The sequence below is a fragment of the Chionomys nivalis genome, chromosome 7, assembly GCF_950005125.1.
Source record: "Chionomys nivalis chromosome 7, mChiNiv1.1, whole genome shotgun sequence".
Taxonomy (NCBI): Eukaryota; Metazoa; Chordata; class Mammalia; order Rodentia; family Cricetidae; genus Chionomys; species Chionomys nivalis.
The window spans coordinates 44,196,492-44,222,815 of record NC_080092.1 but is presented as its reverse complement, the minus strand read 5'-3'; the positions used below and the strand labels follow the sequence as shown (position 1 = coordinate 44,222,815).

General features: G+C 37.3%; 1 protein-coding gene across 23 annotated transcripts in view; it reads left to right on the top strand.

Moving 5' to 3' along the window:
* Ncor1 (nuclear receptor corepressor 1) overlaps positions 1–26,324 on the top strand; it is a 157,509-nt gene that overhangs the window by 64,715 nt on the left and 66,470 nt on the right. For 16 of the 23 annotated variants that reach the window (XM_057775703.1, XM_057775702.1, XM_057775710.1 and 13 more), the window contains 9 exons: positions 1,401–1,491; positions 5,486–5,664; positions 6,385–6,439; positions 7,863–7,964; positions 13,943–14,070; positions 18,654–18,868; positions 20,657–20,719; positions 23,999–24,138; positions 26,069–26,195. In XM_057775703.1, the coding sequence (XP_057631686.1) occupies positions 1,401–1,491; positions 5,486–5,664; positions 6,385–6,439; positions 7,863–7,964; positions 13,943–14,070; positions 18,654–18,868; positions 20,657–20,719; positions 23,999–24,138; positions 26,069–26,195 (1,100 nt within the window). The remainder of the gene's footprint in view (positions 1–1,400; positions 1,492–5,485; positions 5,665–6,384; positions 6,440–7,862; positions 7,965–13,942; positions 14,071–18,653; positions 18,869–20,656; positions 20,720–23,998; positions 24,139–26,068; positions 26,196–26,324) is intronic. The other 7 variants (XM_057775724.1, XM_057775719.1, XM_057775717.1 and 4 more) reach the window with 1 other exon arrangement.

Here is a 26,324-nt window from a genome sequence, read left to right as displayed (position 1 = left end):
TTTTTCCCCCAAGACAGGTTTCTCTGTGTAACAGCCCTGGCTGTCCTGAAATTCACTTTGCAGACCGGACTGGCCTCCAACTCAGAGGTCCACCTGCCTCTGCCTCCTGAGTACTGGAATTACAGGTGTGTGCCACCACCACCTGGACAGTAAGTTCTATTTTTATTACAGGTTCCCCATTACTAGTTCCGCTAATTTTTCTTTTAATTTCTGTCTATGTCTGTCTATCTAGATATATATCTAGATGAGTGTCTGTGTGAAGGTGTCAGATCTCCTGAAACTGGAATTTTTTTTTAAATACTTATTTATTATGTATACAATATTCTGTGTGTATGCCTGAAGGCCAGAAGAGGGTGCCAGGCCTCTTTACAGATGGTTGTGAGCCACCATGTGGTTGCTGGGAATTGAACTCAGGACCTCTGGAAGAGCAGGCAATGCTCTTAACCACTGAGCCATCTCTCCAGCCCCTGAAACTGGAATTTACAGACAGTTGTGAACTGTCATGTGGGTGCTGGGAATTGAACCCAGGTACTCTGGAACAACAGCCAGCGTTTTTAACCACTGAGCCATCTCTCCAGCCCAGTGTCACTATTTTAACTTGAGTATTATAACCATTCATTCATTCATTCATTCATTCATTCATTTTTTATGGTGCTAGTGATCAGCCCTAGGTCTTGATGCATGCAGGGTAAACACTTTACCAACAGAGCTGTATCCCTAGTCCAACATGTTAACTTAAATCTCAGTATTAATACTTAATTTCTGCTAATTTGGTAGTGACTCATGTATACCATTTGAAAATATTCAGTGAAGCTTGGGTAGGTTTTTTTTTGACTCCCATTGGTTTAAAAAATCCCATCTAATAAAGAAGAGAGTGATTAAGGGAGATACCCAACATCAACTTTGGCGTTCTTTTTGCATCTGTACACATTTGCAGGCACACCTGCATTTTGAACGTGAACCCACACAGATGCACATACAAAAGAAGTCCCATTTTGTATTCTGTATTTGTATAAGACCTGTACATGATCAACACAACATCAGTCAGTATTCCAACAAATGGTAGTAATTGAGACTCTGGGTTACACAAAAACTAAGCATAAAGACCCACAAGAGGATGTGAATGAGGAGGCAAGAACTGGAGGTGTATATGATGAAGATAAGTTGCTTATGTGTAAAACTGTTAAAGAATGAATGCAATATATTTTATTTAAAAAAATCTCACTTTGAGCCAGGTAGTGGTGGCGCATGCCTTTAGTTCCAAGATTTGGGAAGCATAGGCAGGCAGATCTCTGTAAGTTTGAGGCTAGCGTGGTCTACATAGTTCCAGTATCAATGATAATTTGTTGCATTTTCATTAAAAGTCTTAAAATATATTTGTATTTCCTTTTCATATTTAGAGTTGGTCAGAGGGGAGCTGGTCTTTCAGCCACCATTGCTAGGAGTGAGCATGAGATTTCTGAAATTATTGATGGTCTTTCTGAGCAGGAGGTAAGAAAATTAATTCACGTTAATTCATTAGTTATTTAAGCATTTCTGCCCTGTAGCCCAGGGGGTAAAGGTTTATCAATATGTAAATGCAGATGGTTAGATAATAGCGCTTGAATGATTTCAGAGACTAAGACCAACTAATATTGGATTTAAGTAATGTGATTAAAATTTTCACAAAGATTGTTTTGTCATCAAGAGACCAAGAAATAGTTAAGGAAATAGTTCTGATGGTCCTAGTGGTGGTGCGCCTTTAATCCCAGCATTTAGGAAACAGGCAAGCAGATCTGTTAGTTTGAAGCCAGCCTGAACTACAGAGGGAGTTCCAGGATGGCCAAGGCCACAATGCTGTGAGAAGCAGAGCCAGGTGGCCAGCATAATTGAATCTTGTTCCAGAGTCCCATGTTCTTTTCTCTTTCTCTTGAATCAAGTCTACTTTTCCTAACGTATTTTCTACAGCCCACATTAAAAGCTAATGTTTGCTCTAGGCTTTGGGACTCAAATAATGGAGTGTACCATCAAATTACTCAGTCCTATTAAGTTAAATTAATAGTAAGGGAGAGAAGAGTTTCTAATTAGTCTTTACATACTGCCTGTATTCATGTAAACATTTTAGAAGCTGTTTGTATTAGTTTTCCTCTAGGGTGTGAAGATAGCCTGTTCTTATAGAGTGTGTATTTGAATTGGTATGTGTTTTAAAGTTTATATTGCATCTATTCACTGTGTGTCATATGTGTATATAATTATTTATCAGCTCTTGTTACTTGAGCCTTAAGGAGGTAGAAAATCAAATGATGGTGTTCATGAGCTGCCTTGGTACTCAGAACTTTGTACCAATTAAAGTAGACTTGTGCTTGGTGGTGGTTTCATGGCCTTTAATCCCAGCATTTGGAAGGCAGAGGCAGGTAGATCTCTGTGAGTTCAAAGCCAACTTGGTCTACAGTTTGAGTTCCAGGACAGACAGAGTTACACAGAGACCCTGTCTTAAAAAAAAAAAAAAAGAAAAAGAAAAGAAAAAAATTAGACTTGTGCCAGTGGTTTTATCCTTCTTTCTCATTTCTGATTATTGTTTTCCTGAGGAGAAAATCTGAAGTGACTTTTGAACCTTTGTTGGGAGGATTGTAATATTCAACCACAGAGATATGTCCCACACTATGTAAGGAAGATATTTACATGCATTTTTACATAATGGCCAAGTGTTAGGTCTCAGCACTTTTGTTTTTCTTTTTCTTTCCTTTCACTTTGCTTTTTTTTTGTCCTTACAATGTTAGTGCACATATTAGCATAATTTCTTTCTAGGCTAGGAGAGAGACATACACTTTTTTCCAATACATTTAAGTTATTGTTGGAAGATGTTTTTTGAAATTTTAAGTACATAATGCATATAGTCTTGCATGCTCTCAATACTAGTGATATACTTAGGAGCTTTAAAACACAACCATTCTATATTGGTTTTAAAATCATTGGAAAATGCATGATTGATAGTATGAAATTTGTAGGTATAATTTCTATAATGACTAAATCTGTATTCAATTTCTGTGCTTGTTTTTCTGTGCATTCCATTTGGGTACATCTGAAAGCATTGCAAGGAAGTGATTTCAAGCTGATGTGTTAGTGCCAAACACTGGTGTTCAAACTGATTGAATATACCCTCTGGAACTAAACACCTAGCAAGGACTTGACAACTTGGAAGTCATTTTAGGAAAAAAAAAAAACCTTAAATATAGATAAATACTACAGCTTTATGACCAAGTTTTTTTTTTTTTTTTTTTTTTTTTTTTTTTTTTAAAAAAAAAACACCAAGGGCTGGAGAGATGGCTCAGAGGTTAAGAGCATTGCCTGCTCTTCCAAAGGTCCTGAGTTCAGTTCCCAGCAACCACATGGTGGCTCACAACCATCTGTAATGGGGTTTTCTGCCCTCTTCTGGCCTGAAGGCATACACACAGACAGAATATTGTATACATAATAAATAAATAAATGTTTTAAAAAAAAAAAACAAACCACCAAATTGTGTTTATAAATATCTTAAGGTATTCTTTGGAAAAAAAATCATACATGTGCGATAGATTAAACTGGTTTAGATTATAATGATAAAAGCGTTAAAATTTTAAATTACATTTTGTTTATTTATTTATTTTTCCCCCGAGACAGGGTTTCTCTGTATAACAGCTCTGACTGTCCTGTAACTTGCTCTGTCGAACAGGCTGGTTTCAAACTCACAGAGATCCGCCTGCCTTTGCTTCCCGAGTGCTGGAATTATAGATGTGTGCCACTACTGCCCAAAATTTAAATTTTAATGGGTTACATTAAATTAGCAAAGAGTATTTAATATTATGTGAGTTAAATAGTTTAAGATGAACGACTTTAAGATCCTAAGACCTTTGTTACCTGTTTTTCTATCTCTAAAATCATGCTATGATTCCTTTTTATTATCTACAATGATGATGAAAGGCTGGGGAGATGCTCAGAGGATAAAGCCCCTTCCTCTGCAAGTGTAAGGACCAGAGTCTGTGGATGCCAGCTTGGGTGTGCTGGTCTGCCAATAGTTCCAGTACTTACAAGGGTGGCTGGCAAGACTAACCTGCTTAGGCAAGCTGTGGGTTCACTTAAAAGACCCTACCTCCATGAATATGGTAGTGAGCAATGGGGAGAACTCCCAAAGATGCTCTCTGACATCCATGTGAATACAAAGGCTTAAAAAAAAAAAGAACTAAAATTATGTTGAGACTAGTTTTTAAACGAGACAATTGTTTTCTGTCTTCTAGATAAAACAGTTGCATTGTTTTCCAAATATCAATTGCCTTAAGATTTCCTCAGAATAGTAAGGGATAAGCCGGGTGTGGTAGCTTTTACTTGTACCTCATCTCTGCATTGCGGGGCTGTGACAAGAGGATTACTTCAGCCGGGCGGTGGTGGCGCACGCCTTTAATCCCAGCACTCGGGAGGCAGAGGCAGGCGGATCTCTGTGAGTTCGAGACCAGCCTGGTCTACAGAGCTAGTTCCAGGACAGGCTCCAAAACCACAGAGAAACCCTGTCTCAAAAAAAAAAAAAAAAAAAAAAAAAGAGGATTACTTCAAATTTGAGGCCAGTCTGAGCTATAGATTCTTGGCCTGGACTCTACCCCCACAAAAGAAAGAAATGACAAAGAAACAAATATTCCAAACAAAACCAACCCAAAGGTCGTAGTTTTTTTTTAAGTGAATTTTCTGTGTGTAATTTATATAATTTGGTATAAATGTGTTAAAAATAATCATATAGGACTGGAGAGATGGCTCAGCAGTTAAGAGCACTGACAGCTCTTCCAGAGTGCTTGGGTTCAATTCCCAGCACCCACATGGCATCTCACAACTATCTGTAACTCCAAGATCTTTTACCCTCACACAAACATAAATGCAGGCAGATAAAATAAAACTTATAAAAAAGCAATAATCCTGTAACATGCTATGGTATATGGCATTATTGTCATTAAATTACTGATACTTTTTATTTTTTATTTATTTTTTTCTAATATTCTTATGGTTCATTTAACTTTTTTTATTTTATGTGCATTGGTGTGAAGGTATCAGATCCCCTGTAACTGGATCTTCAGACAGTTGTGAGCTACCCATGTGGGTGCTGGGAATTGAACCCCGGATCCTCTGGAAGAGCAGTCAATGCTCTTAACCACTGAGCCATCTCTCCAGTCCCTACTGATACTTTTTAAAAATTTTGTTTTGTCTTTCTGTTTTCGAGACAGGGTTTTCTTTTTCTTTCTTTTTTTTTTTTTTTTTTGGTTTTTCGAGACAGGGTTTTCTGTGTAGCTCTAGCTGTCCTGGAACTTGCTTTGCCTCCAGCTCAAAAAGATTCGCCTCTGCCTCCCAAGTGCTGGAATTAAAGGTGTGCGCCACCACTGCCTGGCCTGATACTTTTTTTTTTAAAAAAACTTTTAAAGTCTATAGCCCTTTTAAATTTCTAGTTTAAATATTATTCTAACTAAATTGCATTTATTTCTTGCAGAATAATGAGAAACAAATGCGGCAGCTTTCTGTGATTCCACCTATGATGTTTGATGCAGAACAAAGAAGGGTCAAGTTCATCAATATGAATGGGCTTATGGAGGATCCGATGAAAGTTTATAAAGATAGACAGTTTATGAATGTTTGGACTGACCATGAAAAGGAGATCTTTAAGGACAAGTAATTTAACGGTTAAATTATTCTCTAATAGACATTCATATACATTAGTAAAAGTATTTTGCATTACTTGAGAGTGAAATATTTCCACAAAACTTTCATCCTAATTTGACATTGGAAAAGAGAGTGTGAGAAATAGAGAAATTCATCTTCCTGTAAATTTGTAGGTGGGACAATGGTTGACAGATAAGAAATGGGGATGTGAGTCTTAATCGCAGAACTGGGGAGGCAGAGAAAGACAGATCTCAGTCCAGGACAGCCAGGGCTACACAGAGAAACACTGTCTCAGGGGGAAAAAAGAAAAAAATTAGAAACAACAGGGTGTTGTGGTATATGCCTTTCACCCTCCACACTCCTGAGGCAAAGACTGGTGTGTCTCCGAGTTCAAGGCCAGCCTGATCTAAATAGCTCTCTTTCCCCCTAAATACCAGTAGCTTTTCAACTGGGATTGTGGTCTCAAGGGCCTTGTCCCTTCCATACTGGAACGTGGGAAGACTCTGTGGTTTTGTGCAGCTAAATTTTACTTTGAGTTTACAAATGCAGTGGTGATGTCATATCCAGAAGACAGCACTCCTTCCCATCTTTCAGCTCTTATATTTTCTTCTGCCCTCTTTTTTTTCCCCCCGTTTTCTGAATTCTCGGGGAAATGCATGTTGTTATAGAAATCCTCTTCAGGGTGTTGAGTGATGTATTCTTAGTACTTTTTTTATTTTTTAAACTCAGGTTTATCCAGCATCCAAAAAATTTTGGACTAATTGCATCCTACTTGGAGAGGAAGGTAAGAAAAACTTAGACTGAGATGTTTTTAGGCTTGTGATTGTGTGTGTGTGTGTGTGTGTATGTGTGTGTGTTCTAACAAGCAGGAGTAGTTAATTAGAATTGATTTCACAAAGGATTATGATAGGTAAAAAGATTCCGGTGATTTATTATAATACCATAAAATATGTATAAAATGATAATTATAATTGCATTATAACCCCAAGCACAGGGGCTAGAGATGGTTCAGTGGCTAAGAGTGCTTACTGCACTTATAGAGAACCTGAATTTGGTTCCTAGCACCCACATAAGATAGCTTACAACCAACTGTAGCTCCAGTTCAGGGTGATCTAACACCTCTGGCTTACACATACCTACACATGTGCACATACACATAATTAGAAATAAATGTTGCTGGGTGTAGTAGTACCTGTGTTTAATCCCAGCATTGAAGAAACAGAAGGCCAGCCTGGTATACATAATGTGTTCTAGGCTCTCCAGAGCTACATACAAGTCTTAAAAAATTAAGTCAAGTGGTGGTGGCACAAGCCTTTAATCCTAGCACTAGGGAGACAAAGGCAGGAGAATTTTTGTGAGTTCAGCTTGGTCTACAAAAGCTAGTTCCAAGACAGACACCAAAGCTACACAGAGAAATCCTGTCTTGAAAAACCACAAAAAAAAAAAGAAAAAGTCTTTAAAAATTATGTAAGTAAATGGAATCCTTAGCATAAAACCAAAAGCAGTTTTCATCATTTATCAAAACTGATCTGATCTTCTGTTCCCCAAATAATTTATTTATTTTGGTAATTTTTAAAAGTTATTAGCTCTCTGGTTTAAATATCAGGCCTGAGGCCGGGCGGTGGTGGTGCACGCCTTTAATCCCAGCACTTGGGAGGCAGAGGCAGGCGAATCTCTGTGAGTTCGAGACCAGCCTGGTCTATAAGACCTAGTTCCAGGACAGGCTCCAAAACCACAGAGAAACCCTGTCTTGAAAAAAACAAAAACAAAAACAAAAAATAAATATCTGACCTGATTTCCTTTTGCTTTTTTTTAATTTTTTATTTTTGTAGTCAAGTAACTTTAATGTTTTTGATTAAAACATTAGAAGAGACAGTGATTATTTACTTGTATAGGAGAAGGAGACTGTATTACTAGTTAACAAAAATATGTTGAATGTGTCTGATAGAGCTTTGTGTCTTTAGCATAGTTTGGATCAAGGCAACTGTAGATGTCTTGTATGATAGTTCACTTGTTGTTTGTCTAGCCTAAATATACTTAAGGCCATATGTTTTTGTCTTTAATTCATGATCTTGTTACACTAGAAAATTTTCTTAAATATTTTATTTACATTTCAACATGAAATAAAATATATAAAAATTAAGTAAAATATTTTTCATTATAGAAATAAAAGCACATATTAAATAAAATGTTTATTTTCATTACAGAGCGTGCCTGATTGTGTTTTATATTACTATTTAACCAAGAAAAATGAGAATTATAAAGCCCTAGTGAGAAGGAATTATGGAAAACGGAGAGGCAGAAATCAGGTGTGTTAATTTTACTAAATAAATGTTTCAAAATTGATAAAATATGAAGACAAAAGAATATTCAGACAGGTATTATTTGCAATCCACAATTTAAAATATGCTTGGGCTGGAGAGATATCTTGGGAGCTCAGAGTGCAGACTGTTCTTGTAGAGTTTTATTCCTAGCCACCTACATGTGGCCTCTCACAAGCACCTCTAATCCTAGTCAAGGAGATCAGATGTCCTCTCGTTGCCTCCATGGGCACATGGACTTTAATGCATATGTCCATACACAGACACAAACAAGTATATATGCGTGCGTGCACACACACACACACATATGAGAGAGAGAGTCTCTGTGTGTGTGTGCGAAAAGTAGGAGTTTTATTTTATGTGAACAAACTGAGGACCCAGTTTGACTTTAAGCACCCCATAATAGGTGCCTCAGTACTGCCTGTAAGTCCAACTTCAGAATATCTGATGTCTATACTCTTCTGGTATCCTTTGGTGTAAGTGCATGCATGCACACACATGCACACACATTAATCTTTCAAAAACAAGCAAACAAACAAAACCAGGCAGTGATGGCACTTGTCTTTAATCCCAGCACCTTAGAAGCAGGTGAATCTCTATGAGTTGGCAGCCTACCTCGTCTACAGAAGAGAGTTCCAGGACAGCCAGGGCTAAAGAGAAAAACCTTGTCTCAATAATAAACAAACAAAAACAAAAAAATTGGAAGAATTTGTTTCATTATGTCATGATATGTATTCCTCATTTACACCTGTTAAATGTGTCACCATGAAGGTGCATGCAGATAGAATTTTTATGTTTTCTATGTGTGAGCAATGATGAGTGCTGCCAGGCAAGTCATTGTTAAAGAATACATTCTAGCCGGGCGGTGGTGGTGCACGCCTTTAATCCCAGCACTCGAGAGGCAGAGGCAGGCGGATCTTTGGGAGTTCGAGGCCAGCCTGGTCTACAAGAGCTAGTTCCAGGACAGGAACTAAAAGCTACAGAGAAACCTTGTCTCAAAAAAAAAAAAAGAGAGAGAGAAAAGAATACATTCTATTTTCAAATACTTTGGTTTCTTTTCTCAGAAGTTTGTGCTTTTCCTCTGTGTTGACACCATTTCTGTTCCAATCTTTACATTTTATATTTTTGTTTTTCAAAGTATTCAGAAACATGTATCATTTAGCAATTTTGAATTTGGAAGGATTTCTGTCTAAACTGTTAGGTAGTCAGTAGTTAGGAAGAATGTTTTAGAGAGGCTAAAATTTGAGTATAATGCCAAGAGATTTATACCTAATCCTATTCTGATTTTTTTTTTCTTTTTTTTTTTTATGGTTTTTCGAGACAGGGTTTCTCTGTGGTTTTGGAGCCTGTCCTGGAACTAGCTCTTGTAGACCAGGCTGGTCTCGAACTCACAGAGATCCGCCTGCCTCTGCCTCCCGAGTGCTGGGATTAAAGGCGTGCGCCACCACCGTTCAGCGAGAATTTTTCATGACTACAAGTAGAATGTATATATAGGTGTTAGGAATATAGTCAGATATAGCAGTGAGGAGTCTCTGCATCGGTTGTTGCTGCTCTAAGGTTCCCCAGGCAGTGATCACATTGAGTACAGATGCCTTTCACTTTTTAAAAATATTTATTTATTTATTATGTATACAATATTCTGTCTGTGTGTCTGCCTACAGGCTAGAAGAGGGCACCAGACCCCATTACAGATGGTTGTGAGCCACCATGTGGTTGCTAGGAATTGAACTCAGGACCTTTGGAAGAGCAGGCAATGCTCTTAACCTCTGAGCCATCTCTCCAGCCCTGCCTTTCACTTTTTCAGTTTGAATTTTCATTTGCTTTTATATTGTGCTCTTTCATTTGTAGTAAATATCTTATTTTATGCTAGGAGGAACCTGCCTAGCTGTTGACTCTTAAGGTCAGTTTTAAAGGAAAGAGAAACCCAGACAAGAACTGCTTGCATCTGTTGAAGGTACTTTTAGGAAAGTTTCCTTTTGATGGGCTTTTTCTGCTGCAGCCAGCCTGCCAGGACTATTGAGTTTAGAACTTATTGCTTACATCTTGGACCACATATACTGGTGGTTCTCTACATATTTGCCTAAACCAATAGTAACTCCACCTAGCTCTTTTTTTTTTTTTTTTTCTTCCGAGACAGGGTTTCTCTGTAGCTTTGGTGCCCGTTCTAGAACTAGCTCTTGTAGACCAGGCTGGCCTCGAACTCCCAGAGATCCGCCTGCCTCTGCCTCCCGAGTGCTGGGATTAAAGGCGTGCACCACCACCGCCCGGCCCACCTAGCTCATTTTTAAACAAGAGGTATTTCCTTCTTCTCTTTAAAGTCAGTGATGTGATTGGTCTTTATCAAATTGCTCAGAAGTAAGACTTAGATTTCTGGTGGCAATGTCACCTTGTCTTACTGCTACCTTATCAGCATGCAGAATGCTGAGGTAACCTCTAGAAAAGTGTCCTGTACTTGAGTAGATTTTAATGCAACAAGACTGCCATTTCCACATTTTCTGCAGAGCTGGGAAGTGCTGCCTTCTTCCCACTGGCTGATTTAATGCAGTGCTCTAGTTGCTCATCATCCCTTATACCAGGGAACTGAAGTCAGATCTTGCCTAAATTTCAGGCAGCAGGGAATGTGTGGGATTTTAAAACACTGAAGTATATGGGAAATAAGATTATTTGTATTATTGAATTCTAGGGAAATTTTAATTTTTCCTTTTCTTATTTCTTCTTTTTCTATTTTTCTTTTTGGGTTTTCAAAGCAGGGTTTCTCTGTAGCTATGGATACTGTCCTGGAACTAGCTCTTGTAGACCAGGCTGGCCTTAAACTCACGGAGATCTGCCTGCCTCTGCCTCCTGAGTGTCTTCCTTATTTTCTATTTAATTGATATGGATAAGCCATTTTATTGATTACAGAGCTAACATACGGGCGAGAGTCATAGCTCAGTGGTAGAGCATTTGTCTAGCATATAGAAAGCTCCAGGTTCAATTCTTAGTATTGTAAAAGCAGCAGACAACTCAAAGAAGCTACGCAAAAGAAAAATAAAACATTACTTTGGGCTGGAAAGATAGCTTAGCGGTTAAGAGCAAGCATTTCCTGCCCTTCCAAAGGTCCTGAGTTCAATTCCCAGCAACCACATGGCGGCTCACAACCATCTGTAATGAGGTTTGGTGCCCTCTTTTGGCCTGTAGGCATACAGGCAGACAGAATATTGTATACATAATAAATAAAAATACTTTAAAAAATCTTTAAAAAACACTCTACAAAAGCTAACATAGTAAACTAAAGGAGACTTTCTTAGTAGCATGCCATATTGCTGCTTCAGAGCAACAGTTGATTGTGTAGGGGTTGGGTAATTAGCATTTGAAATAGGTCTTGTGCCCACCTCCTGCTAGAAATGGGAAGCCAGAGCTGAGTAAATCATTCCCATTTGTAAAATATATCATCTTATAGTTGTAAAATACACATTTGGACTAGGCTGTGGTGGCACACACGTTTAATCCCAGCACTTCAGAGGCAGAGACAGACAGATCTCTTGAGTGTTCGAGGCCAGTTTGGTTTACAGAGTGAGTTCCAGGGTAGCCAGGGCTACACAGAGAAACTCTGTCTCTAAACAACAAACAAACAAACAAATCCAACAATAACAAAACCAAAACCACACATATGGAAATCCACCTGATACCTCAGATTTTTTTTTTTAAGTAAATATCAAGAAGCAAGTGAAACTTGGAAACTTAACTAGGTTGAGAAGTTTGGAAGATGATATACAAGTGAGAGAATCACTAGTAAGTAGTAGATGCTATTCTTGATAGACTATGAAAACTTGATAGAATAACGGATCCTAGACCTTGATGCATACCAGGAGATGAGCTGCAGTGACTGTGTGGGATTGGAGTGGCAGGAGCTGCAGGTGAAGAGAGGCCTCCTCATTTTCCTGTTTGCAGGTTTGGACAGCCAATGCAGATAATGGGACCCTTTGTGCTTTTTGCCTCTGGGAAGTTTAATGGGTATGGCTGATAAATGCTTGCTTTAGACTAGACTGACCCAGGGGACTCTTAGAAAATGATAAGTGTCTACATCAGAACAGAAGTATACTAAAACACTAAGAAATGAGTCACAAAACCATCTATACCCTTCAGGGAATTTTCAGAAATTTTAAATGTAGTTTAAGAAGTGAGAAAAGGTCATCATAGGCTGATTGTGTAACAATGAAAAGGAAATTCATTTTGTTTATCTGTCCTATACAGTCTACATAATAATGGATATCATCATTGGATTTTCCTTCACACTTTGTTCCTCTTCCACCTTCTTCACTGCTCTTCTGCCCCCTCTCTCCTTGATGACCTGTCTTTCCTCATTCCCGTTGTCCCCTTATGCTTTCAGGGCCCGAACTCTAGTGCTCTTTTACCCTTTTCCTGATAATCTCCTCTTTCCCTCTCAGGGTCCTGGTTTTATGGCATGCTGGCACACATTGACATTTAAATCTGTTTCACATGAGAGAAAACATTTTTTATGTTGTCTGTCTGAGTCTGCCTTATTTTGCTTAACAGTGATTTCCTCTTCTATTACTTTGTAAATACCATAATTTTAGCTTGTTTAGTACATGAATAAAATGTAAATATGATAAAATGAAGTAGTGTATCACATTTTATTTACCCATTTATTTGTTGATGGGCATTTAGTTTGGTTTTATTTCATAGCCATAGTAACCAGTGTAGTATGAACATAGGTGTGTAAGGATCCCTCTAACTATCCTTAAGAGTCTTTTGTGTCTTTGTACTTTTCTTATAAGGTTTCTTCTGATGAAATCTTTAGAGTCTTTTGATGGTTCGATTTTTTGTTCATTATATTGATGAAGGAAACTGTAGTAATTTCCAGAGGGGCTGCATCAGTTACAACCCTTGTCTGTTCCAGTGTCTTAAAGTTTTTTTTTCTCTAGCAATTTCAAAGTTTCAGGTCTCATTAAGATCTTTTGTTTTTTCAAATTAATTGTTTTGGTATATGAGAGAGAAATGGACATTATTTTATTCTTCTACATTTGGATATTCGGTTTCCAAGTACCATTTACTAAAATGCCTGTCTTTTTCCAATATATGCTTGTTTTTTTTATTTCATTTTATTTTATTGTTTGTTTGTTTATTTGAGACAGGGTTTCTCTGTAGTTTTGGAGCCTGTCCTGGAACTAGCTCTTGTAGACCAGGCTGGCCTTGAACTCACAGAGATCTACCTGCCTCTGTTTCCCAAGTGCTGGGATTAAAGGCATGCGCCACCACTGCCTGGTCTAATATGTGCTGTTGACAAATTTGTTAAAAAGTAAGTGGTTGTAATTGTATGAGTTTATGGTCTCTATTTTATTGGCTCACATATAAGCTTTTGTTGCTATGACTCTGTAGTATTATTTGAGATCAGATTTTGATACTTCTGGCATTTCTTTTTCTGTTTAGGATTGGTTTGGTCATTCGTGTCTTTTTGGGTTTCCATATGATCTCTAAGTGGTTTGTTACTGTTTTATAATGCCATTGGAATCCGGGCAGTGGTGTCAGACAGACATCATTAATCCCAGCACTTAGAAGGCAAAATCTCTGTGATTTTGAGGACAGTCTGATCTAGATCTACCCAGCTAGTTCCAGAACAGCCAGGGCTACACAAAGAAATCCTGCCTCACCATAAATAAATAAATACACCAATAAATAAATAAATAAATAACAAGAATGTCATTAAACTTTTGATGGAATTCTTTCAGCAATATTGCCATTTTAATGATTAATTTGTTTAATCTGTGAACAGAGGTCTTTCCTTTAATGTTTTCTTCAATATGTTAACATTTTCATTGTAGAATTTTCTTCATTTTATTGGTTACATTTATTCTTAGTACCTTTTCCTCCCAGTAATATTGTTCCAATTGAATGTTGTAATTTTCATACAGTTTGCAAAATGATTTCTTTTACTTTCGTATCTCACAAGTGATGGTTCGTTCTAGCAGCAGATTGCCCGTCCCTCACAAGAAGAAAAAGTAGAAGAAAAAGAAGAGGATAAAGCAGAAAAAACAGAGAAAAAGGAAGAAGAAAAGAAGGATGATGAAGAAAAAGAAGAGAAGGAAGACTCAAAGTGAGTTGAGCAGGAAGATATGTATTATAGTTATTTTCAGAGCTGAACTTCATGTTACAGGTGTGAAATATGTGGTAACAGCCCAGAGGAACATGTGCTTTGATTAACAATTTCTTGGCATAATTAAAGAATGGAATATTTTAGTAAATAAAATGCTTGACCTTATGGCCTTATTGCCAGGCATGTTATTTTATGCCTGCATACCCATGTGTACACCTAGATTACTTTTTTTGTTTTTGTTTTTTTGGATGTTGTTAATATTTTTAGAGACAGGGCTTTTCTATGTATCTGTGACCTTCCTGGAACTATGAATCTGTGTCGACCAGGCTGGCCTCAAACCCAGAGATCCACCTGCCTTAGCCTCTGGGAATAAAAGCATGCACCACCAATTGGTCTTTTTATTTTTATTTTTATTTTTTTGGAAAGACAGGGTCTTGATGTGTAGCCCTGATTACTCTGGAACTTACTGCTTAGATCAGGCTGTCCTACTTGTGGCAGTTCTTCTGCCTTTGTCTTGTAAGTGCCAGAATTACAAGATTACAATCACGATTCAGATACTGCTATTCTTTTTTTTTTTTTTTTTTGGTTTTTCGAGACAGGGTTTCTCTGGTTTTGGAGCCTGTCCTGGAACTAGCTCTTGTAGACCAGGCTGGTCTCGAACTCACAGAGATCCACCTGCCTCTGCCTCCCAAGTGCTGGGATTAAAGGCGTGCGCCACCACCGCCCGGCTCAGATACTGCTATTCTAAGCTATAGGCTACAATACTTTATAGTTATCACTAAGGTATGTTGAATATAATTTAGTGTTTGCTTTAGAAGATCTTTTCCAGCCTCTAGACAGTGTTAAAATGCCAAGAAAGTAATAGTCTGTGTGTTTTTTTGTTTTTGTTTTTTGAGACTTGGTATTTCTCTGTGTAGCCCTGACTACCCTTGAACTCACAGAGATCCACCTTCTCTGCCTCCCAAGTGCTAGCACCACCACTGCCTGGCTGAAAGTAGTTTCAATATATGTATATATTCTTGCTGACTTTGTTCAACATATAAAATGTAGTTCTGTTACCAGCTTTTCTGTTTTCTTATTTGTAGAAATAATTTGTTTTCATTTTGGAAAATCAGTCAAAAAAATGAATCTAATGTATACCCATTATTTTTCTAATAGTTGCTGCCAGTTATTGGTATTTTTGTATGCTTATAAGGGCAGCCTGGAGGTGGAGCCTTAGGAGCCAGATTATTTCTCCCCAGAGACTGAAACTGAGTAGTTTTAGTTTGTGACTAATATGAGGCTTGAGCTCAGCAGTTGTAGATGTGTGTGTGTGTGTGTGTGTGTATGCATTTAAACAAGCATATGCACTTGGGTGTAATGATGATATTGAATGTTTCTACCATGCCAATATATTTCCTTCTGTTTCTTATTAGTCAGGTTTTCTGCCCATTCTTGGTCTCTGATTAATAGTGTTCTAGAACTAAATATAAATTTAGTTAGTCTTTTATCACTATAAAGAACCTTATAAATCAGCTTCAGAATAGAAAAGGTTTTCTTTTGGCTTACAGTTTTAGAAGTATCAGTCTGATTATTGATTCACAGAGATAGTGGAAGGGACGAAAGAGGGACAGGGACCTCTCAATATTCACTTTTTTCTACCAGTAATATAAAAATCTTCTACTAGATTCTCCCTCTTCAAATCTCCAACACCTCCATACAGCACCCATTATGACCAAGTTTTTAACACTTAAACTCTTGTGGGACATTTAAGAGCGAGATTACCCAGCACTCAGGAGGCAGAGGCAGGCGGATCTCTGTGAGTTCAAGACCAGCCTGGTCTACAAGAGCTAGTTCCAGGACAGGCTCAAAAGCTACAGATAAACCCTGTCTCAAAAAACAAAAAACAAACAAAACAAAACCAGATTACCATATGTGTTTACACACATAGTAATTTGTGTGTAGAATGCCTTTTTGAGATTCATATTGGCCATTTCATATTTTAGTAGCTTGTGCCCTTTAAAAATATTTATTGTACTATTTTTATAGACCTCTCAGAAATACTTATACTTTTCCTGTTTTTTGTTTTTGTCATTTAGTATCACATAAGTCTCTTGCATGGTTTTAGAAGAAATCAGGGGCTGTAAAGATGGCTTAGCATAATTGCTGAGAATACTGGCTGCTCCTCTAGAGGATTCAAATTTGATTCTCAGTTCCTGCATGGTAGCTCACGACATTCTGTAACTTCAGCGTCAGGGGATCTGATGGCGTCTTCTGCTCTTTGCCAGTGCCAGGCATGTGTATGGTGCACAGACATAATACATGCAGGTGAAATATTCATTCACATAAATAAGTGAAAATAACAGATGGCTTAGAGGTTAAGAGCACTGGCTGCACTTCAGGTTTAATTCCCAGCGCCCACATGGTAGCTCACAACTCTTGGTAAAATCTCATTTCCAGGGAACCCAACACCCATGGCAAAACACCAATGCATATAAAAATAAAGTTAAAAAAAGAAAATAAGAATTAAGAGTCAGATATTAATGCTTTTCTACTTTAAGATACCTGTACAGAAACAAAACTAAATTATTTTTAGGTTTAGGATTAACATTTTCATACCACATAGTCAGTGTTTCTTCTCATAAAGAAATATCTTTTTTAAAAGCATATTTTTGTTTTATTTTTTATTAAAGCTTTTAAAACCTCCTTAAGGTGATTCTACTTTTTTCTTAAAAATTCTAAATTACTTAACATGTATCCGTATGAAATAGTATATGGTTAAGTCTTAGAGAGGATGAAAATGTACAAGAATATGTACTATCCTTAGTTTGTAACTAAGAAGGAGAACACTAGGAGGGAAACAAAGCTTGACCATGCAGAATGAGTAGAACAAGTGAGACCCTTTGAAGACACAAACACGGGAGAGTAGTAAGATAAGTATTTCACAGTCAATGTGGCAGAAGATTCGGCATAAGTAGCTGTGCACTGAGAACTAGTCAGTGATTTCAATATAAGGAGAGGAGTAGAAGGTGATGGGCTGATTTATTTGCTGTCGATCCCTAGTGAAAACTGAAATGTTAGATTCTATTCAGGAGATGGTTGAGCTTCTTTGGGAATAGGTAGGGAGCAGAGTGGGATGGATAGTTTGATATTTATTACTTACTTATTTGTTTATTGTGTGGGTTTTTTGTGGGTTTTTGTTTTTGTTTTGAGATGGAGTCTCTATTCAGCCATGACTGTCCTGAAACTCACTATGTAGACCAGACTGGCCTCCAGAAATCCCTCTGCCTTTGTTTCCTGAACGCTGGGATGAAAGGCTGGTGCCACCAATCTCTGCTTTTATTTTTAAGACAGTGTTAGGTTATAGCACAGGCTGACCTTGAACTAAAGATCTTCACTCAAAACCTCCCAAGTACTGGATTACAAGAGTGTCCAGCTCAGCTTTGGAGTGACTCATTGCTGAGTTAACTCTTTTGCATGATTCTGATTTACACTATAATAGAATCATTCTTGAGCCATGTGTTTATTGGAAGAGAAGATCTATAGCTTGATAAACCTCAACAGTCTTTTACTTGAAGCAGTAAAATTGTGAAAAAAAAAAAACCCAGCTTTTTCCACTAATAACTGATTCTCACAAATGTGTACAAAAAAATCAATTTATTCTTTGTAAATTTCATGTATACTCACATTGTGTTTGATCATACCAACTCCCCTCTAAGTCCTTTCAGTTACAAAGTACCTTAACTATTGTATTTTCAAATGTGGCAGGTATCATCAGTAGTACAGAGAATGGGCTTCAGATATTCCCATATTTCTTATAGTAATAATACTATTAATATTATTCACCATGAATTAAATTTTCTTAAGTACTTGAGACTATAAATAAACTCTTTATAAACTGAGAGAAATTTTACCATGGTAAATGCAAACTTGTATGATGTTCCAGGTACCTTTCCAGGCACCTTACTAACTCCTTCAATTAATTCATTTAATCCTTGCCACTACTCTGTGAAATATATTATCACTATCTGTATTGTACTATCTGTTTTGTGCTCGTAGAGGCAGGGTAATTTCCCAGGGTTGTCATAGTTAGTAAGTCACAGCTCTTAGAAGAACTAAGGAAGCCTGACCCGGAAGCTATTTTGCCAACCACTCAGGTAATTAGAACACTGAGTCTGGTGTAATAAAATAGTATTTTGGATTATTACTACAGAATAGGCATCTGTCATGAAGATTATCTGTTTTGACTTCATTTCATAGAATAGACTTTAACAGAATTTAAATAAGAGCCAAAGTTTCAGGCCTTTTGCCTTCTCTGCTCATGTCTCCTGCTGCTCCATCTCAGCTGCTGTTGTTTGATATTTTCTTACGAATGTCTGGTTTTAAGTTAATTAATATGAAATATGTTTAAAATTTAAGTATTAATATGTGATAAAAGTCTTTTGAAGTGTCTTGAGTCAGTAAGAGCTATTGAAAATCTCATAAGAGTTTTAGGTAAAAATTGAAAGAGGTTACATAAATTTATGCAATTTCTATTTAAACAATCGTCTTTGCTGTATCTATACTTTTAAGTCACAAAAACTTTCATTTGCTTTTGTTTCTAGAGAAACTACCAAGGAAAAGGACAGAACGGAAGGCACAACAGAAGAAACTGAGGAAAGAGAGCAGGCCACGCCCAGGGGACGAAAGACGGCTAACAGCCAGGGGCGCCGGAAGGGCCGCATCACCAGGTCTATGACAAGTGAAGCTGCAGCTGCCAGTGCTGCTGCCTCAGCCACTGAGGAGCCCCCTCCACCCTTACCACCGCCACCAGAGCCCAGTTAGTAGAAGAGATGGCTTTGTGCAGGGGTGTAATCATGATAAAGTACGGCGGGGCCTGCCAGTATTGATAGCCCAGAAGTTGACTTTTAAGGCTGTTCTTTAATTTATTAAACTTAATTTTATTAAAGTAAAATTCTTTTGGTTAAAAAGAACATTAGCTACAATGTAGTTTTTCTTTTACTATTTGGCATGCAATTTACTTTGCATATCGCATAAATATTCTTTCTTCACATTAAAACATTTATTCATTTATGGATATGTCTGAGCATATGTCTGTGAGTGTTGGTGCACATGGGCCACTGGTCAGATATTGAGGGTCTAGAACTTTTGTGATTGAACTCAAAGTGACAGGCTTACAGCATGAGTACCTTTACCTGCTAGGCTGTCTTGCTGGCCCAACTTTAGTTTTTTTAAAAATTATTTTAAGAGTTATCTCTCTTTATTAATTACTTTAAGTTATCTCTTAAATATATTATACTATACTATAGTATAATGTAAGTATAATATAACATAATCAAAAAAATTATTTTAAGGGTCTTTTTTTTTTTTTTTTTTTTTTTCTTGAGACAGGATTTCTCTCCTGTTCTTTAATTTGTTGGAGCCTGTCCTGGTCTCAAACTCACAGAGATCCACCTGCCTCTGCCTCCTAAGTGCTGGGATTAAAGGCATGCGCCACCACCACCCGACAAGGGTTATGTCTTTATTAATTATTTTAAGTTATATCTCTCTAGGGATTTTGTTTTTTGAGATTTAATTACTTTTATTTTATGTGTATGGGTGTTTTGCCTGCATCTGTGTTTGTGCACCATGTGCATATTTGGTATCCTTGGGAGTCAGAAGAGGGTATTGGGTTCCCTGGAACTAGATAGAGTTAAAGACAGTTCTCAGCTGCCATGTGGGTGCTGGGAATTGAACCCAAGATCTCTGTAAGAAGCAGTCAGTGATGTTTCCTTCTGAACCATCTTTTCATGTCCAGTTTTATAATTTTAAAGTATTCATAATTTCTATTTTACTTCTTAAATGCCTTGCTATATAGGCATTTTGCTTCTAAATTAAATGTGAAGTTAAGCATTTCCCTACTGTGAGTGGTTAAACTGTCTTGTTGCTCCATTTTAAACCAGTATAGAGAGCACTATAATGAAAGATGTCTTCCTGCACTGAACACTTTCTGCTAAATTGAGGAATAAATTTTTAGGCAAGATATACTGGACTTAAGAATAAAACTTTGTTTTGTATAAAGTAGTGTCACATTGTTCTTTAAAGGGGTTGTAGTGGTTACCAATTTTAGCATAAAATGAGATACAGAAGACAATGCATGTTGTACAAATGGAAGGAATGATGCAGCAGAACCAAGCAGTGGGAGGATGAAGATGGGCCCAAGCAGGTCATAGTGCTCTTGGCTTTCTCTTGAGCTGTGTCTTCCTTTGCTACAAAGCAGGGAGCTTGCAAAGTATTTTAAATAAGTGATTGATCTGATTGGGTTATATTAAAAGATGATTCTGCTGACACAGGAAGGAAGACGCGTTATGTTCTTTTGTTGTTGCAGTAGAGGGGCGACAAAGAGGTTTGTTATGCTGGAGGTAGACTTTCTCTCATCAAGAATATAGCCAATAGTGAGAACATTCTTGACACTGAGAAGTGTGGAACTTTTCCATCTAATTGGCTGTTCAGAAGCTGATACTATCTAATTTCATAAGTGGTAAATAAGTTAGTTATCAGTAAAATGGTCTTTGAATGGATAGGCCAATTTTGATTTCTTTAGCCTGAGTTGTTTTTTTACTTTCAGTTTCTACTGAGCCTGTAGAGACCTCTCGATGGACTGAAGAAGAAATGGAAGTTGCTAAAAAAGGTAATGTATAATAATGTGTAATGTTCAGAGTTGGCTTTTCCTTTATTTTTAAGATTAGTAGTGAGTGGAATCAATTAAAAATTTTTTTTTAATTCAAAAGAGTAGGCCAGCCACTGGAGAGATGGCTAAACAGTTAAGAGTACTGACTGCTCTTCTGTGAGGACCCAGGTTCAGTTCCCTGAACTCATATGGTGGCTCACAATCGTATGTAACTCCAGTACCAGAGGATTCAATTCTTTCTTCTGGCTTCTGTGGGCACCAGGAATGCAGGTGGTGTATACATATATAAGCAGGCAAAAACCCTAAATGTACATGTGAGTGCAAGTGCAGCACATGCGCACATGCCTGCGCTACTTAGTAATTCATAGTCAGCCGGGGTTGTGTGGCAAACCCATCTATACGCCCAACAAGTTTTTTTAGAAAGGTAAATGAGTTATTTTGAAGCAAATTTAAGAATTCTTTTTGATGGTGTTGCATACAGTAAATAATTGATTCTAATGCACTTCAAGATGCCTTTGTTTAAAAAATTTATGATTCTGCAGTTTTATTTTGATTATCATTGGAGAGCAGGGAGCTATTTTCACTTTTCTACTGTAGTTGTGATTACATGCGTTAGAAATTATTTGGGGGTAAATTTTGAATGTGAAATCTATGTTTGTATTGCAAGTTGGTTGAATAGAATAAAGGCTATTTTATTTTGTATTTGGTTAAGTCTTTTGTCTAGCAGTTGGTTAACTTACAGTGTGTATGCATGATACATACAGTGAAGCCCATGTGGAGTTCAGAGGAATCCCATGCTTCCATTTTATTTAGAGGCAGAGTCTCTTTGCTATGTTTTTGCTGCACTGTGCTGATAAGCTTTCAGCCATTTCTCTTTCTGCCTCCATCACTCACACAGGAGGCCTGCCTTATGGGGTATGTGTCACTGCATCTTGCTTTGTGTGGGTTCTGAGGTTCAAACTCAGGTCATTAGGCCCCTTCAGAAATACTTTACAAACTGACCCTTCTGCCTAGACCTAGTTAATGCTTTAGATTATATTACACCATGAAATTGAGTCAGAGGTAATTGTAAAGTTTATAAACTTCATTTATGAATTATAAATATTATATTATTTATAAATTATAAAATGGCAAAGATTACAAATGTGCCATTAGAAAGGTCAAGGAGACAATAATTTGAGTGCTGTACCTGCTACTTTAATAGCTGGGTGGTCTTCATTGCTCCACAGAACTTTATATACTTTGTTTCCCATCATTGGTTACTAGTGCAGGAAAATCTGAAAAAATTTCATACAGGATAAACAGTAATTTACAAAAAGATAATCAACACAACTTACCTTGTAATCATCAAAAGAAATTAGTATATGTAGCTTGGCCATTTGTTGACTTGTTTGATATTAATTTACTTACTATTTAGCAAATAATGAATGTTATCTCCTCACCCCCCAGGGTTTCTCCTGGTTGTTCTGGAGCTGGCTTTGTAGTCCTTGCTGGCCTCAAACTCACAGAGATCTCCCTGTCTCTGCCTCCCAAGTGCTGGAATTAAAGGCATGATCTACCATGCCCAGTTGAATGTTACATCTTAAAAAATAATATACAAGCAAAGTTTTAAAATGCTTGTTTTAAAATATTTTTATCTGAAATTTATTTACCGTGAGTGGCAGATGCTAAGTTTATAAAATTATTAGAGAGATTTGCACTTTCCTCTCACCCCATTATCAGTGTCCCAGTTAAGTATGGGCATAGTAGCTGACTTGTAGAGTGACCTTTTCCAGGCAGATTGTTCTAAGATACTTAGTCACCACCTTTCTTCAACTCCTTCTAGGCAAGTCTTCCTAGTGACCCTAATGATCTTTTAGTTTTCCTTTTCCTCAGTGTTTGTGTTTATGTGTTTGTGTGTGAGCATGCATGTGTATGTGTGTGCACTCATGTGAATGTTATTGTACATGAACACTTGTTCATGGATGTGTAGATGCATGTGACATGTGTGAGTTCAGTTGTATATGTACATATGTGTAGGTGCAGCTCTTTTGCTTGTGCTGCAAATACTTCTGATGCAGTTATTGTCCCAGCTCCTAGTTTTCTTTTTTATGTGTGTTTGGTTTTTTATTTTTGAAGCAACATATATAGTCTAGTCTCAAGCTAGGCCTTGAACTTCTGGTCCTTCTGCATCAGCTTTCCAAATATTGGAATTACAGGTATATGCCACCATACCTGGCAGATCTTCCAATTTTCATTATAAAGGGAGCTTTTTGTTTGTTTGCTTGTTTTTGTTGTTGTTTTTGATTTTTTTGAGACAGGGTTTCTCTGTAGGTTTGGAGCCTGTCGTAGAACTAGCTCTTGTAGATCAGGCTGGCCTCGAACTCACAGAGATCCACCTGCCTCTGCCTCTGCCTCCCGAGTGCTGGGATTAAAGGTGTACACCACCACTGCCCGGCTTAAAGGGAACTATTTATATTAATCTTCAAAACCGATGTTTATCTCTATTCACTATGTATCTAATTTTATATAGCTTCCTATATAAATTTATGTATTAAGTTACATATGTGTATTCTTTAAGCATATGTATGTGTGCTTGCATATATTTAGTGTGCCGAGAAATACTAAACTGGTGTTTTATTTGTTTTGGAGGTGAACCAGGGCCACATGGGTGCTAGGCAAATGCTTTACACCTGAACTCTTTGACTAGACCTATTAATGGTAAATCTTTTAAAAAGTGTTTGTGCATTAACTAACAACAAGTTCTGTTTAGAAGTTTTATATACTTGATGGGCTGGAGAGATGGCTTAGTTGTTAAGATCACTTCCAGAGGTCCTGCCGTCAGTTCCCAGCAACCACATGGTGGCTCACAAACATCTGTAATGAGATTTAACACCCTCTTCTGGCATATAGGCATACATGCAGACAGATCACTACATATATGTAAAATAAATAAATCTTAAAAAGTTTCATATACATGAATAACTTATATTTGAGTTTGTAAGTATCTGAGCCATTACTGTAGGTCCAGTTTTATCCTTATCCCTATGGGATCTATGTGAGGGTCAAGGTTTAGCTTCTCTCTAGCAAGCATGTATTAAATTTGGGGAAATATATAGAAATATAGGTGAGTTTAATGGTAGTAAGTATTTCAACAAGTATTGAAATATATTTAATATCTGAAAGCATACTTTCAGGGCTGTTGGTTTCACTTTAGTACTTACGTTGCTTTAATATTTCTAATACTTGTTTAAACAGGTTACTGATCACTTAATGTTCGATATATTTTTTAAATTGCAGGCCTGGTAGAACATGGTCGTAACTGGGCAGCTATTGCCAAAATGGTGGGAACTAAAAGTGAAGCCCAATGTAAAAACTTCTATTTCAACTATAAAAGGCGGCACAATCTTGACAACCTCTTGCAGCAACATAAACAGAAAGTGAGTAGATTAATAGTGCTTAAGTCTTCTGCTTATCTTTTTTTACTTAGAAATGGTTTGATCCCCAGAAACCTCTTGGTAGAAAGAGAACTGACCTTTGGCTTCCATATTTATATGTGTGGACATGCATGTACACACTTTGTCTCTTATAATATATTTGAATACAAGTTAAAAGAAAAACCTTAAGCCAGGTGGTGATCTCACATGCACTTTAATTCCAGCACTTAGGAAGCAGAGACTGGCTGATCTCTGTGAGTTTTAGGTCAGCCTGGTCTACAGAGTGAGTTCCAGGGCAGGCTCCAAAGCTATAGAGAAACACTGTCTCAAAAAACCAAAACAAACAGACCCCCCCCAAAAAAAAACCCTCAATTTAATCATTTTAGTCATAAAGACTTCAATTGTTTGCCTATTAATATTTGTCAAAAACTATCTCAAGCCGGGCGGTGGTAGCACATGCCTTTAATCCCAGCACTCGGGAGGCAGAGGCAGGTGGATCTCTGTGAGTTTGAGGCCAGCCTGGTCTACAAGAGCTAGTTCCAGGACAGGCTCCAAAACCACAGAGAAACCCTGTCTTGAAAAACCAAAGGAAAAAAAAAAACTATCTCAAGAATACATTGTGTAATTTTAATATTTTTCACCTCTTTGTATTACATATAATTTGCAAGATAGAACATTCTGTTTTACCAACAAAATAACTTTGCCCTCAGTACTGTAAAAGAAATGGGATAGTAATACCAAGAATAATTTGCTGCCTGTACAATTGTATAGTGCTTTGATGTTTATTGTACCATCAGTAGTATGAAACATTAAAAATTACTTAAGCCTTATGTGGTGGCACATGCATTTAATCCTAACACTCAGGCATCAGAGGCAGAAAGATCTATTAAGTTTGAGGCCAGCCTGGTCTACAGTGCGAGTTCCAGACAGCCAGAGCTACTCAGGGAAAAACAAAAGAAAAAAAGTTTGCTTAATTAGCTTAAAGAAGAATTTTAATTGCATATGAATAAAAAATATTTTTATAGATCATTAATAGAAATAGTTTTCAATTTATAGCAGGGAATATTCAGTTTATACATTCCAGTTTTCAATAGTAGAATGTTTTTAACTGTGTGAAACTATGCAAAACCTTTAGGTGTACACTTAAAGATTTCAGTCTGTGTCTACTATCTAAAAGACTAAAATGAAATGTACCAGTCAGCATATTTAGAATGTCTACTTATTTAGGAATTATAAAATTTCAGGTTTTCAAATACAATTTTCTGTCCTTTTGTTTTGTTTTGTTTTGTTCTTTGAGACAGGGTTTCTCTGTAGCTTTGGAGCCTGTCCTGGAACTAGCTTTAGTAGACCATGCTGACCTTGAACTCACAGAGATCCACCTTCCTCTGCCTCCAGAGTGCTGGGATTAAAGGCATGTGTCACCACCGCCAATTTTCTGCCTTATACATGTCATGTTTGTGTTGTTTTTATTAGAAAGTGAGCATATGTCCTTTTTTTTTTTAATGGAAAAAATAGTGTCTGATCTGGGGGTGGTATAAAACTTACAGTTTCCAAAATTTGGTTCAGATCAGTCTTTCTGGAGTATATAAGGTTTGAAGCAAGGTCTCATGGGATAGGCCAGGTCGGCCTGGAACTTGAACACCTTTCTGCCTCTGCCTTTCAAATGCTGAGATGCAGGTGTCAGTGTGATTCAGTGCTAACTTTTTGATAGGTTTCATGAAAGTCATCCATTGCCCAGAAGGCCTTTTTTTGGAGGGGGAGGGGGTTGGCATATATTCCCTTCATCTCCAACACAGGTTTTTGCCACACCCACAGACTTCCTGACCATTGTGTGCATCTAATAGAATTCTATGTTTTGGGAATGAAATGTTTTGGTTTTTTCCCTTTTGATTATTTAATTCATAATAATTGAATTACTATTTCGTACCTTTAGGCTTCACGAAAACCTCGTGAGGAACGAGATGTGTCTCAATGTGAAAGTGTTGCTTCTACTGTTTCTGCTCAGGAGGATGAAGATGTTGAAGCCTCCAATGAAGAGGAAAATCCAGAAGATAGTGAAGGTATCTCAGAATATTAAATTGTGTTGTGGTTTCTGTTACGAATACAAAACATCAAATACAAAATTTTAGTTTATTCCTTGATTGTATAGTAATTGCATCACTGAGAAAATAGTGTTTCACTGTTTTCAT